The sequence below is a fragment of the Chiloscyllium plagiosum genome, chromosome 9 (assembly GCF_004010195.1).
Source record: "Chiloscyllium plagiosum isolate BGI_BamShark_2017 chromosome 9, ASM401019v2, whole genome shotgun sequence".
Lineage (NCBI taxonomy): Eukaryota > Metazoa > Chordata > Chondrichthyes > Orectolobiformes > Hemiscylliidae > Chiloscyllium > Chiloscyllium plagiosum.
In genome coordinates, this window is record NC_057718.1 from 95,498,051 (window position 1) to 95,513,097 (window position 15,047).

Consider the following 15,047-nt stretch of genomic DNA (forward strand, 5'->3'; position numbering starts at 1 on the left):
AAAACACCATTTCGACTGGGACAACACATCTATCCTGGGACAGGCTAAGCAAAGACATGCCAGAGAATTCCTAGAGGCCTGGCACTCCAACCACAACGCCATAAACAAGCACATAGATCTAGATGCCATCTATCAACCCCTCAGAAAACGAACAGGAAGTGACATCACCACAAACCCCAGGAATCCCCAAGCAGGAGAAAAATATAAATAGAAAGCAGGAGACAACCGCTTCGCTTCACTTGGAGGTTGCCACTGATGATGTTTCCTAACCAGGTAATGAAATGTTTGGATATCAAACCTACAGCTCAGTGAGCAAACCTACACCCTAAACCTCAACCTGAGCTACAAACCTTCACAAACCTTGTGTATTTTAAATGTTGTAATTGTACCTGCATCTATCACTTGCTCAGGAAGTTCAATCCACACATGAACCACCTTCTGAAAAACAAATTTGCCCCTCATGTCTTTCTTAAATCTCTCTCCTTTCACCTTAAAAATGTTCCCCCTAGTCTTGAAATCCCTCATGCAAGAGAAAAGATACCTACCATTAGCTCAACTATACCCCTCATTATTTTATAAACCTGTGAGGGTTGCCCCTCATCCTCCTATGGTCCAGTGGAAAAAGTCCCAACCTATCCAGCCTTTCTCGATAACTCAGACCTTCTATAGTATACCATGAAATATTCTGTAAAATAGTAATGTTAAATGATTGATTACCTTTTCAAGGAAAGAAATTCTAGATGAATGAGGAATTCAAACATACTACTTGTCATAAAATGTAGCCGGGAATTTCCTTCCAAATTTACATAAACAAGGTTTGGTGTTTGGACAAATAGGTCTGCAGGCAGAGACTGAAGAAAGGGCATTTGCCTCATCCAAAGGAACTGGAGGTTGTTTAATCCCTCAAACCACTGTGGATCAACTGCAGATTGTAAATAAATAGTTAGATAATATATTGTTCTGAAGATTTCTTTTGTATGTGAACTACTGATATTCAGAACTGTAGTTCATGATATACATAAATTATACCAATAATTATAACGCCATCAGTAATGAAAATCATATTTTAAAATTGTAATATTTCTGTGAAGTGATTTGAAGACCGCTAAATGTGAACTGAAGAGAACGGTACTGTTGTTCTTGTGGGCTCATTTATTACCATTCACAATAGCTAACCATTGCAAGTGTAGATTTTAAGGCTATTTATAGTAGATACAGTAATACACTTTAAAATGCTTAATTGCTGATCTTTCACTTCTCTGACTTTACAAAGCTTGTCCAGATGCAATTGTTGCTGGCTGTCCTATTTTGTCATAACAAAATTGGTTCAAGCAACCCTTTGGTTCTGACCAGGAGAAAATTATTTTAAAAGGTGTGGAAGTGAGTTTTACCATTTGGAGAAGTTGTAGTAGAAAAATGCTAAACTTGTACTTAAAACATTAATATATAGAAATATCTATGGTCATTTTAGATGCGAAAAAGCTCAGTTTTCAATCTGCAATTACCTTTTGGTTTTGATTTATACAAAAATTGGGAGAATATGAAGTCTCTGTTTTTGATTTTTTTTTCCCAAGCTTCCAAGACAATAGAAAAATATATTTGGCATGTGTCCAGTGTAATGATTTTTAAAAGATATAATTTAAAAATCTTTTTGCGTGGAATTTTGATATTAACACACTAGTCTCACCAATTATATCTCTGTTGTTATTTAAAAAGATTTTAACAATAGTATAGGCACTTTGTTTTCCTATTTCAGTCTACTTCTATCATCATTGACTGCCGTCTTAACAATTTCAGTGTAATTTAGTCATTTTTCAATTCACATGTTTCTGTACTTAACTAATTTGGTACTTAATTTCCTATTAAAATCTGGTTTATGTATAAGCCAGGTGGTTTCAATAAACATAAGGTTAAGCCTATACCTACACAATAAACTATGTCATTTCTAACATTTGTCAGTGTCTACAGAAATATTAGGTAGTTCAAACTTCTGGCAACTTTATTTGGTAACCTTTGACATTTTTTTTTAATGAAGCTGTTTGGACAATGCAAGTATACCACAAAATCCTAAATCTCAACTACGGTAATCAACATGTTTGTATTATTTTAGTTACGTTTCTTGAAGTTCAGGACCTTCATATGAATGCTTTCTTTTTAGGAGAAGCAAGAAACTTGTACATTTTTCGTAATTTGAAAAAATTCTAAATGGCTCACAGCGGTACTTACTGGTTTTGAATATGTTTGCACTCAGGTCAAGTACTTTGAGATTTTCCATTCCAGAGGCAAATACTTTGTTTTTGCACACTTCCAAAGAAGTCATGGACAAGTTTAAGCTATGAAGCTTCGGGAACTGAGAGAATTCATATGGGTTGAGCTGCTTCAAAGGGTTCCCTTCAAGCTTTAACATGATGAGATTGGGCATTTGAAATTTCCATTGTAACTTTGTGAAGTTATTGTAGCTTAGGTCCAAAGACGCAAGTTGTGCGAGCACTGACTCTGAAGGAACAATTTCTGAGATTTTGTTGTGGCTTAAAGTAAGAAGCTTTAAGCTGTGAATTCTTGTAAACTCTGAAAACTTAATCTGCTGGATCAAATTCTTGCTCAAATCCAGAAATTCAAGAGCTGCAGGTAGACAGGATGGGACATTTATAAGTTGATTGCTGGCTATGATTAGATGCCTTAATGTTGCTATGCTGAGGGATCCACAGGGCAGACCATCATATGTCAGATTGTTGTCTGACAGGTTGAGTATTTCCAGGGCACTGAAATTTTGGAAGGCGTTGATCGGTATATCGCTGATGTTCTGATTGGACAGGTTGAGCTCGCTGTCATTTTGAGAGTACATTTTCATCTGGTAAATTAGAAAATGATGTGGCTGATCAACCGGTATACCATTAAGTCTCGGGAGCAATAACACCACCTCCAGCAGTAGGAAGGAAAGAACCACCATTTTCATTTTTCTTACAAAAAGTACAGTTCCTGAAACAGATCACAATTAAACGTTGAGGTGGGGTGACCGTCCTTGCAATTTTATCTTTAAATCCAAACATATTTTGAACTTGCTTCATTCTTAGCTTCAGTGCACTGTTCTGTCCAAATTTCTGTTTTAGTAACTGATGTACATTTGCAGTTTCTGCAAATTTAGCATGCAATCTCCAAAACGATTTGCACATCCCAAATAAACATTTGACAGTTTGTGTTGCGGGCCATATCTGTGGTCTGTAATACCAGCCTGATTGATATTTATTATTATTTGTCAGAATGTCTGTTAAATATTTTGTACTATGCTAACTTGTTCTGAAGCCGATATTGTCATCTTCAGGACATGGTTCGCTTATCCAGAAATCAGATCCAGATTCTTAAGACTCAAGTGTTATGAAATTCTGTGAGACTGCAACAGTTTAACTGCAATTATACATATGTCCCTAACCACTGTTAAGTTATCCCATCCTTGCTGCCTTTTCCTTCAAATAAAATTGTCTACTTGAAAATCAAATCTGCGACATGTTGCAGTCTATGTATCAATGTGAGAGAGGCTAAAATTAGAACTCTGAACACTGCACACTGACTTAAATATTTTACTTCTGAACTTGAAAAGAACTTTTGTCAAAGGACTAGCCAAAAATTTCATGATGTTTTACAGTGCATTAGAGAATTGAGCACCATGCTCTCAACACTAGTACAGCCTAATCTCTTAAATAGTCAAGATTGGATTTTGGACTTTTGTTATGCTAGGTTTTAATAAACTTCTAGTTAAGAATATACGCATGCAATTGGTTCATTGGTTGACTTTCACTCTAGGCACCTAGAGTTTGCATATCTTTTAAAACATTGTTATAGTTGGTTTATTTGTTTAGGCATGTTTCTAACCTTAAAAGTGGTGCAAGCTGCATTTAGGTCTGATATTGATTTGCAGAGCAGTGAATTGCTGTGCTGCACCAATGTCAGCCAGTTGTCTGTAGCCATTAGTACTTACTTTCCTTAATTTCAAGAGTCTCGTAAAAGTAAAATGCATATATCAAAAACAGTTTACCACGCATCATTATTTTGTTATGATTCCCAGAATATGAATTGAATTCTTTTCCCAGATAAGTAACTCAATAACCACAGAAAAACTAAGTTTTAATATTTCCCATAAATTCAGGTTGAATAGTACACATTTAACTTAATGTATGTTTAGTTATTATAGTGCATCTGGATTAAACTAAATTGTGCACATGCACTGGAGATTAAGTATGATTCCCACAAACCTGAAACCATTCACAATCATGAGTAATAGCTTAAATTTCTTTTCTTGATTTGTGATTTAAATCTTTATAGAAAAAGCCTCTGTATCATCAAAATCATGCATTTAGTCATTAGAATTGTCTTTAGTTTCTACTAAATGTCTACTAAACATTTTAAACATAACTAACTGTTGCACTTACCAGAACTGATTGGAGCATTATCTGGGTATTTTCAGTGCGTTGCCTTCAGACTGCTATATACAATAGTTGTCCCACTTTTACAGATTATCTGAGTTAAATGATTTTTAACCCCTACTGTTCGCTCTAAAAGCACTTCCATGTGATGTAAAGGAGAAACTGGTGGATGTGTGCAAGAAGTGCGCCTATTAGTAAGTTGATGTGGACTTTGGGCATGTACTTTGTGTCTTTCATCTGTCTGCTTTGTTTCTTTTGTTGAAGATATGCATTCCTTCAGCAGAGCTCTTGGAATGTAACCTGCTTTTGATAGTTGAAAGTTGGGGTAAGTGAGGGCTAGCAGACTGTAACTGGCTGGAACGTTTGATGGGTACTTTCAGGAGTAATAATAACTCTTTGAATTTAACAAAAAAGAAATAAAAGTTAAGCAAATGGCTGTGAAATTGTTTGTTAGTAGATTACTAGCAGATCAGTAAAGCTGCTTTTTTAAGAAGATAGAGAAGACTAGAACCCTTTTCATAAGACAACGTGACTGCTTCGGAGAGAGGACATTTTGATATCAGCATTGTGATTAGTTATGATTTGTGAAGACAGAGGGTTTTTGAATCTGCATTCCAAACAAGCCTTGGTGAGTGGTTTTGACGAAGTAATTGATAATGAGTAAACATTTCATGTGTGCTTTGCAAACCAGTGTTGTTATTACTGATTTTTGTCTTTGTATTCAACAAATAGATCTTGAGGTTTTATGGTTTGAATCTGAACTGTCCATGGGAAGATCTAAATCTTCAAAAAATGCTGCAAATATAACTTTCTTGAAGAGAATCTTGTAACTGCTCTGGTATTTTCTATCCATCCCGCCTGTTATTTTGTGGGTTGTTTTGCAGTTCATTACCAATCCAGCTTTTGTTTATAACCTCTGCTCAGTGCCCTATTATTACCTCATATAATTTATTGCCGATAAAACGTGACATGAAAATTGTGTATTTCAATGATGAACATGGTTAGTGTCTGTGAGGTGATTCTCTGCACCCAACCCCCTTTTCTTGTTAGTCGGTTTCTCAATTCTCATTCCCTTGGCACTAAAATTGCTTATAATGTTTAAAAAGCTTTTGGATAAGTTCGTGAACAGGAAAGGTTTGGAGGGATATGGGCCAAGTGCACACAGGTGGCACACACTGTTTATTTTGGAATTATTGCTGGTGTGGACTAGTTGGAGCAAAAGGTCTCTTTCCATACTGTGTGACTCTTATGACTATAACTGGAGTCCCATGAGCAGAAGTTTAACTTTCTGTGCAGCATATCTAATATATGTCTGTTGCTATAAAAGAGCAAATAAGAAATAGGACAAGACACATTGTACTCCTCTGATATTTGTCATTGCTGAATTTTCCACATTTTTTAACAAGAACTGTACTACTGTGAATTACATACAACTTTGATCTTTTCATACTATGAAAAGGAATACAGATGTATGACACGCAATTAAGTCAACCCACAGTGAAATATTTATGGTATCCAGATTAATAAATCAGATTTCTTTTCACATTTATGAAGGAGGTTGTTTGATATCGACCTTAAATAATTCAGCCACTATCTGGAAGGGCTTATGCCCGAAACGTCTATTCTCCTGTTCCTTGGATGCTGCCTGACCTGCTGCTCTTTTCCAGCAACACATTTTCAGCTATCAACTAAATAGGGCAGATGATCGTAGTTAGTGCCTCCAACTTTCAGTTAAGAATATTTAATAGAAGAAGGGTATGCAGCCCCATCAAGCCTCTTTCACCACTCAACGAAACAACTTAGAGTGGATTTAACACAATGAAACATCCTACAGCACTTCACATGAGCATTGTAAACTAATGTATGACGCCAAGGCACCTACGGAAATGTTAGGTCAGATAACCAAAACCTTAGTCAGAGAGAGAGGTTTTCAGTGGCATTTTAAGTTGAGATAGTGATCTAGTGATGAAACTCCATAGACTGGGGCAGAAGCCTTACCTTTGGTTGCTACACTAGTGCAATTGAAATTGGAGATGCATAAAAGGCCAGAAATTCAAGGAGTAAAGATAGCTCAGGATTGAAGTAGATTTAGGGGCTGGGTGGGGGGGCGTGCAGTGGGGTGGGGGTGGGGGCGTGGTTTGTAATTCTGTATGAAAGTTTATAAAATTGTGACATTGCTTGGAGTTAGTGTGAGCATGGTGTTATAGGGGAAAGGTTTTTATGTGAGAGTTCAGACATGGGCAGCAGAGTCTTGGATGGCCTCAAGTTTATGATGCATATAAATGTAGGAGACCAGCCAATGTTGGAATAGTTTACTGTAGAGGTAATAAAGTTGAGGGTTTTAGCTGTGCGTGAGCTGAGAGAAGAAGGGTGTGGTGGGAATATTATAGATTGGGGGGAAAAAAGCACTTTCAGTGAAAGTATGAATATAAGATTAGAAACATGTTGCAGAGTTCAATATGATCCCAACATTGTTAACAATTCAATTTGATCTCAGATTGTTGTCAGAAAAAAGCTGGAATCAGTAGCTGGGGTTTAGATTTGCAAAAATAGTGGTTTCAATCTTCCAATATTTAATAGAGGAAATTGTGGCTCATCCAGTAATGTATGTTGGACTACAATCTGATAACTTACCAACAATGGAAAAGTCAAAAGAGAGGTCAGTGAGGTTGCCATCAGCCTAAGTACTGACTCAACATGTAGATAATAAAGAAACAAGGGACCAGGTTTTGTTCTTGAGTGATACCAGAAATCAACTGGAAGTCACAATTCAGTAGCAGAAAGGGATGCCACTGCAAGTAATTCTCTGGCTATGAATATATAGAAAAGTTTTTGGAACCAAATGAGATCAGCTGGATAACATTAGAGAGGTATTGAAGAAGGTTGATGTGGTCATCTGGATCAAAGGCCACAAAAAGTTTGCGAGCGTCATGGGTAAGGAAGTTTACCTTTGTCACTGTCACACAGATTGTAATTTGATAAGAGCTGCTTTGATACTGGAGAGATACAATCATCATGTTCTTGAGAAGATGGAAAAGGGTTTTGGAAAGGAAAGGAAAGGGAAGTTGATGATTGAACGGTAGTTTCCAAGGACAGACCAGTCAAGGGTGATTTTTGAGAAGAGTGGTGATAAGTTTAGGAGTGAAGGGCAAAATTGGAAGGAGAGAACATTCGGTAAGATCATGGCTAATCTTTAACCTTCACTTCACTTTTCTGCCCTGCTGTTGTGTTCTTGATCTTCCTCTTCCACAAAATTTAATCAGTTTCATTCTTCAACAAGCTTGTCAACTGAGAATCCACAGTTCTCTGGAATTAAGTTACAACTTCCTGAGTGAAGAAACTTCTTTTCTCAGTCCTGAATAGAGTTGTACAACTTGGAAACAGACCCTTCAATCCAATTTGTCTATGCTGACCAGTTATCTTAAACTGATCTAGTCCCATTTGCCAGCATTTGACCCATATCCCTGTAAACCCTTCCTATTCATGGACCTATCCAGATGCCTTTTAAATGTTGTTATTATACCAGCCTCCATCATTTCCTCTGACAGCTCATTCCATACACCCATCACCCTCTGTATGAAAAAGTTGCTCCTTAGCTCCCTTTTATATCTTTCCCCTCTCACTTTAAACCTATGCGCTCTAGTTTTGGATTCCCCTGTCCTGGAAAAAAGATCTTGGCTCTTCACCATATCTATGCTCCTAGTGATTTTACAAGCTTCTATAAGGTCACCCTCAGCCACTGATGCTCCACGGAAATAAGCTCCAGCCTATACAGCCTCCTCTCTACAGCTCAAACCTAAATGGCTGAAACCCAGTTCCCCAAACCTGCGTTAACTTGTCAAACATCTCAATGTAGAGCTCGCATGCAGTCTAAAGTTTAGTCTATTGTTGACAGACAGTATACTTATAGTATAAAAATCCTCATATTTACGTTGTACATAGGCATAGTTCTGGGTCAGTCAATGCCTTGAACGAATTCCATCAACCATTTAAGTCATGGCTGATCTCCATTTCAATTTGACCTACCTGTGCTGATTCTGAAGCCAAGGTGGCTGAGGGCAGAATAAGAGTTCAATGGAGAAGTAAATTAGCAAGCAGCCAGAAGATCAGGGTCACATCCAAGTAGTGAAAGGAGGTGTTCACTTTATGTTTGGCCTACTTGTAGAGAACTGCATCATGAATGGTATTATAAAGTAAATAAAGTATACAACTTCCCTGTTTTGCTTGGAATAGGTTTCTCGGTCCTGGAGGAGGCAAAGTTACTTTTTACACAACACCAGGTTATAGTCCAACAGGTTTAATTGGAAGCACTAGCTTTCGGAGCGCAGCTGATGAAGCTGGTGCGCTCCGAAAGCTAGTGCTTCCAATTAAACCTGTTGGACTATAACCTGGTGCTGTGTGATTTGTAACTTTGTACACCCTAGTCCAACACCGGCATCTCCAAATCATGAAAGTTATTTTTCTTAGACTAAAGACAGGACGAAAATGGAATAGTGTAGGTTAGATGGGTTTCAGATTGGTTTCACAGGTCAGCGCAACATCGAGGGCCGAAGGGCCTGTAATGCTCTAATGTTCCATGCTCTACAAATGAGCCTCCACTTGCTGTGGCCTGCCAGTTGCTTGGAGTAATACAACCTAGTGGGAAAAGTGGTTAGCTTGTGATTTTTAAAAATTTTCTTCCCTTCCCCACTCTGAACGTACTGAGTCATGCTACAACAGTATCTCAGGGGAGAAAGTGAGGTCTGCAGATGCTGGAGATCAGAGATGGAAATGTGTTGCTGGAAAAGCGCAGCAGGTCAGGCAGCATCTAGGGAACAGGAGAATCGACGTTTCGGGCATTAGCCTGAAGAAGGGCTAATGCCCGAAACGTCGATTCTCCTGTTCCCTAGATGCTGCCTGACCTGCTGCGCTTTTCCAGCAACACATTTCCACAACAGTATCTCACCCAAGTGACCCTTTCTTAAACAAGTTTTGGATGTTTTATGTGGAAAGAAACAGAGGAAATTTTATTTGTTCATTTTAGCTGGGTGGAATGCTGAGCAGAGCTTGTAACTTAAAGGCAATGGGAAAACTGCTCAGTAAAAGGAGTAGCTTTCCTTGAGCCAGTGCAGAGATGATAACCAGACATGTTTGGAGTTAAGGTTGCTGTCATAGCAGTGTAAGTGTGGCTTTTGGGGGAGGAGGAGGGTATCTGAAATTCTTCTGCCATTAAGAAAGAAACAGCAGCAGTGATAGTTTGTACCAACTACAGATGGCTCTAAGAAAGCACATTCCACCAGAAAATAGAATATACAAAGGAGAGATGTATCCAAGCTGTTTGTGATGACAGAAACTGACCAACCGTTTTTTGTTTTAAATAGTTGGAACTTCTCATGAGGGATGATTGATCAAAAATGAAAATGGGCATTTTGGTTATTAATATTGCCTGAACTAAAGCTGTGTTGGAGTAGCGCCATTTTAATAGCAACATAGGATTGTGATTGTGTTTTCACAGTTTGTAGGTGAGATGGGGGTGGAACACTAAAGTTTAATGTTGCATTTAATTTTCTTCTAACCCGTTCCACTTCTCTTCATTTACAAGTTTAATTAAATCTGAATCTGATTGTTGACTACTTTAAAAGGAAAGTTAACTAAAACTTGTTTCTTTGTCACTTCATGGTCTTCTGGAAGAACAAAGTTTTAAAAATATACAAACAAAAATAATTAAGTAATTTTCAAAAATGCTTCGAGGTTCCCTTTTTTTAATTCTTGCATTTTAAAATATCTCAAACAAAAGCCTTGATTTTTCACTGCTTCAAGATATTAGATATTCATTCACTGGTACTGGGTGGCAAATCCTGTTTCCATTACATATTCCCTTAACTTTGTGTCACATTCAGTAATGCTTCTTGCTTTTTTATACTCTTGAAACATATATTTTATTCTTTGCAAGCCTTTACTAGACGAATTTGATTGGTCACGCCTAATTTGAGTTAGTGACCTCTGAAGAAGAACTTGCTTCCTTTATATAGCATCTTTAACATCAGGAGGTCCCAACGCTTTACACCTCATGGAAGAATATTTGAACTGTCATGATTTGGAGGAGCCAGTATTGGACTGGTGTGGACAAAGTTAAAAATTGCACAACACCATGCTATAGTCCAGCAGGTTTATTTGGAAGCATTAGCTTTTGAAGCGCTGCTTCTTCATCAGGCTTCTTTATCATCAACAGCCACCTGATGAAGAAACAGCGCTTTGAAAGCTAATGCTTCCACATAAACCTGTTGAACTATACTGTAGTGTTGTGTAATTTTTAACTTTGAACTGTCATGACTAATTTAGCAAACACAGTCATTGTTGTGAACGCAGCAAAGATACAGTAAATAGTAATGTGATAACCTGTGAAGGAGACTTATTGGTTTCATTCAGAGGAGAAACGTTGACTGGGGAGAATTCTCATGCTCTTCAAAATAGTTTTTTTTCACATTATCTTGTGAAGGTAGTTGGGCTCTGTTTAATGTCTCATCTGAAAGATGTCACCTTGGATAGTGCAGCACTCTGTAATGTTGAACGTCAGCCTAGATCTTGTATACAAATTCCTGCAGTGGCATTTGAATCCAGTGATATAGAGATAAGAGTGCTATTTAGTGAACCAAATCAACTCCCAGTCCTGACCTTCACTACCTCTAGATTTGTAACAAATCACAAATAATTGTTTGACAGTTAAAAATAGACTAAAAGGAATTAAATTACTCTATGCTGATGTCAGTTTTTTTAAAAGTTGAAGTGACAGTTGCTACAATTAGAATAACTTCTTTTTTACCTCCTCCACTTCTCAAAATTCTCAAAATTACAAATCAACCTGTGAATACTGTCTTTTTCAGTTCTCCTTTATTATAATTCCAAATTGATCAGTTGGTGAAAAACATCTTCTTTCCCCCCACCCTTAACAAAGTTAGGGATCCGAACTGCAACTTGACTTGAAGTGAGCTCCTAGTTCATTTCAAGGTTCTGAAGCAGGTACACCTTGGCTTCAAGAGGCATACTTAGGTTCCATTTTAGATGGCATAATCTGTACATCTTCAAAAAGTAACACATTCCTGTAGAAATTGAAAGCAATCTTGCAGCGATTGTTTCCAATATGTTTTTACAATTTACTTTGATTTACCAGAAATAAATTGTTGGCTAAAGAAGAGTTGCACCGATATGGAAGCATCCTGTGTGTTATAAGCAAGCTGTGTCTGAAGTTTTTTTTTAAACAGGTATTTTTGATAACTGTTGCTTTCATTCAGTGTTGTTGATTGACTGTTTAACATTTTTTTCTCTTTGCATTTTGCAGTTGGATGGGTACATTGCACGAAACTGGGCTAATCAGAAATCAGCTTTGGGGAGTGCCCTGGACCCACTGGCAGATAAGATTCTGATCAGTGTCCTATATGTCAGTCTGACTTGTGTTGAACTCATTCCAGGTACTCTCTCTTTGTTATCATTTTGCTCACTTTTCTTGGATAGTGTTCAGAAAAGGAAATAGCATGTTTAGTTTCTGAATGTGAGCAACTATATGAAAAGCTTTAAATTTATTTTGCTTAAAATAGCTATCAGTGTAGATGCCTTGTGTACCTTTGCATTATGAGCTTTGAGATTGCAGGACATGATAAGTGTTTAGCCAAACACTTTTCCCAGTGTGACTGCATTTTGTCAATCAGTGGGACATGTGGAGGCATTGAGGGTCCTGTTCTATCCATTACAGTGGGAGCAAAACTGTTATCCCTCATTGCTGACTTGAGCTTATGGCCCCACTTAGGAGGCCCTGGAGTAGATGAATAAGAAAAATAATTGCTATTCTTATAGCACCGCCCTAGGAGTTTAGGGAGAGTTTCCATGTTGCTGATGATTATGTCTGCAGGAAGTGTCTTTGGTTGAGAATCCTATCAGATTGGTTGGAGCGGTAGTTAGAGGCAATCAGGAATTTATAAGAGCCAGGGTGTGTGATGAATGGCAGTTATAGGAAGAGAGAAAAGCCACAGATGTACAGCCAGGTAAATGGATTAACTCCAGGAAAGGTGGGAGAGGTAGGCAGGTAGTGCAGGAGCCTTCTGTGGCTGTCCCCATTTCAAACAAGTATGCTGTTTTGGAAAATGTAGAGGGTGATGGACTCTTGAGAATGTAGCACTGAGAGTCAAGTTTCTGTTATTGAGACTGGCTTTAATGTAATGAGGGGATGCCTTGAACCAAGCGATCGATTGTGATAGGGGACTGTCTAGTCAGAGGAACAGACAGACGTTTCTGCGGCCAGCAATGAAAAATCAGGATAGTGTGTTGCCTCCCTGGTTCCAGGATCAAGGATATCTCAGTGTACAGAATGTCCTCAAAGGCGAGTGGGACCAGCAGGAGGCCATTGTACACATTGGAACCAACAGCAAAAGGGTGAGATTCTGAAGGGAGAACTTAGAAAATTAGGCAGGAATTAAAAAAGGAGATCCTTGAGAGGAAGGAATAGGAGGATAGAGCAGAGGAGTTGGTGCAGGGGAGAAGGGTTCATATTTTTGGATCATTGTAATCTCTTCTGGGTAAAAGTAACCTATGCAAGAAGGATGGATTGGAACCAAATTGGAAGGGGACTAATATACAAACTTGTCCATGCCGACCAAATATCCTAACCCAATCTAGTCCCATTTGCCAGCACCTGGCCCATATCCCTCAAATCTTCCTATTCATATCCCAAACCAGATGCCTTTTAAATGTTGCAATTGTACTAGCCTCCACCACTTCCTCTGGCAGCCCACTGCACATATGCACCACCCTCTATATGAAAAAGTTGTCCCTTAGGTCCCTTTTATATCTTTCCCCTCTCATCGTAAACCAATAGCCTTGAGGGCTGGTCTCCCACATCCCAGGGAAAAGACCTTGTCTATTTATCCTATCCATAGGGAGGATATTCCTGGGAATACGTCCAAGGACATTATTGAGGTGGAACTGAGAAATAAGAAAGGGATGATCACCTTTTTGGGATGGTATTATAGACCCCTTTAATGGTCAGCAGGAAATTGAGAAACCAACTTGTATGGAAGTTTCAGTTATCTGGAAGAATAATAGGGTGGTTATGGTAGGGGATTTTAACTTTCCAAACATAGACTGGGACTGCCATAGTGTTAATGGTTTAGATAGAAAGGTAGTTAAGTGTGTACAAGAAAGTTTTGTTATTCACTATGTGGATGTACCTACTAGAGGAGGTGCAAAACTTGACCTACTCTGAGTTGTCAGTGGGATGTACCTTGGGGGCCAGCGACCATAATTCTATTATTTTTAAAATATGATTTGGAGGGAGTGGTGTTAGACTGGGGTGGACAAAGTTAAAAATCCCACAACACCAGGTTATAGTCCAATAGGTTTATTTGGAGGCAAGAGCTTTTGAAGCCCTGCTTCGAATCACCTGATGAAGGAGCAGTGCTTTGAAAGCTCGTGCCTCCAAATAAACCTGTTGGACTATAACCTGGTGTTGTGGGATTTTTAACTTAGTTTTAAAATAGTGATAGAAAAAGATAGACTGGATCTAAAAGTTGAAGTTCTAAATTGGAGGGAAGCTAATTTTGACAGTATTAGGCAAGAACTTTCAAAAGCTGATTGGGGGCAGGTGTTCACAGGTGAAGGGGCGGATGGGAAATGGGAAGCCTTCAGAAATGAGATAATGAGAGTCCAGAGCAAGTATATTCCTGTTAGGGTGAAAGGGAAGTCTGGTAAGTGTAGGGAAAGCTGGATGACTGGAGAAATTGAGGTTTTGGTTAAGAAAAAGAAGGAAGCATATGTCAGGTATAGGCAGGAGAGATCGAATGAATCCTTAGAAGAATATAAAGGCAGTAGGAGTATAATTAAGAGGGAAATCAGGAGGGCAAAAAGGGGACATGAGATAGCTTTAGCAAATAGGGTTAAGAAGAATCCAAAGGGATTTTACAAATACATTAAGGACAAAAGGGTAACTAGGGAGAGAATAGGGCCCCTCAAAGATCAGCAGAGGCCTTTGTGTGGAGCCGCAGGGGATGAGGAAGATACTAAACGTGTATTTTACATCAATGTTTACTGTGGAGAAGGACATGTAAGATCTAGAATGTAAGGAAATAGATGGTGACATCTAAAAAATTACATAGGAGGAAGTGCTGGATGTCTTGAAATGCATATAAGTGGATAAATCTCCAGGACCTGATCAGGTGTGGTGTACCCTAGAACTCTGGGATGCTCGGGAAGTGATTGTTGGGTCCCTTGCTGAGAGAGTTATGTAATTGATAGTAACAGGTGAGGTGCCAGAAGACTGAACGTTGGCTACCGTGGTGTCACTATTTAAGAAAGGTGGTCAGGAAAAGTCAGGGAATATGTAGACCAGTGAACCTGACATCGGTGGTTGGCAAGTTGTTGAATGGAATCCTGAGGGACAGGATGTACATGTATTTGGAAAGGCAAGGACTGATTAGGGATAGTCAACATAGCTTTGTGCATGGGAAATCATGTCCCACGAACTTGATTGTGTTTTTTGAAGGAGTAACAAAGAGGATTGATGAGGGCATAGCAGTAGACGTGATCCATATGGACTTCAGTGAGGCATTCGACAAGGTTCCTCATGGTAGACTGGTTAGCAAGGTTAAATCTCATGGA

The 15,047-nt window shown here is 38.6% G+C and overlaps 1 protein-coding gene across 1 annotated transcript in view; it reads left to right on the plus strand.

Moving 5' to 3' along the window:
• Positions 1-15,047, plus strand: part of crls1 (cardiolipin synthase 1) — a 62,074-nt gene that overhangs the window by 28,789 nt on the left and 18,238 nt on the right. The window contains exon 3 of the mRNA XM_043696577.1: positions 11,740-11,869. Coding sequence (XP_043552512.1) covers positions 11,740-11,869 — 130 coding nt within the window. The remainder of the gene's footprint in view (positions 1-11,739; positions 11,870-15,047) is intronic.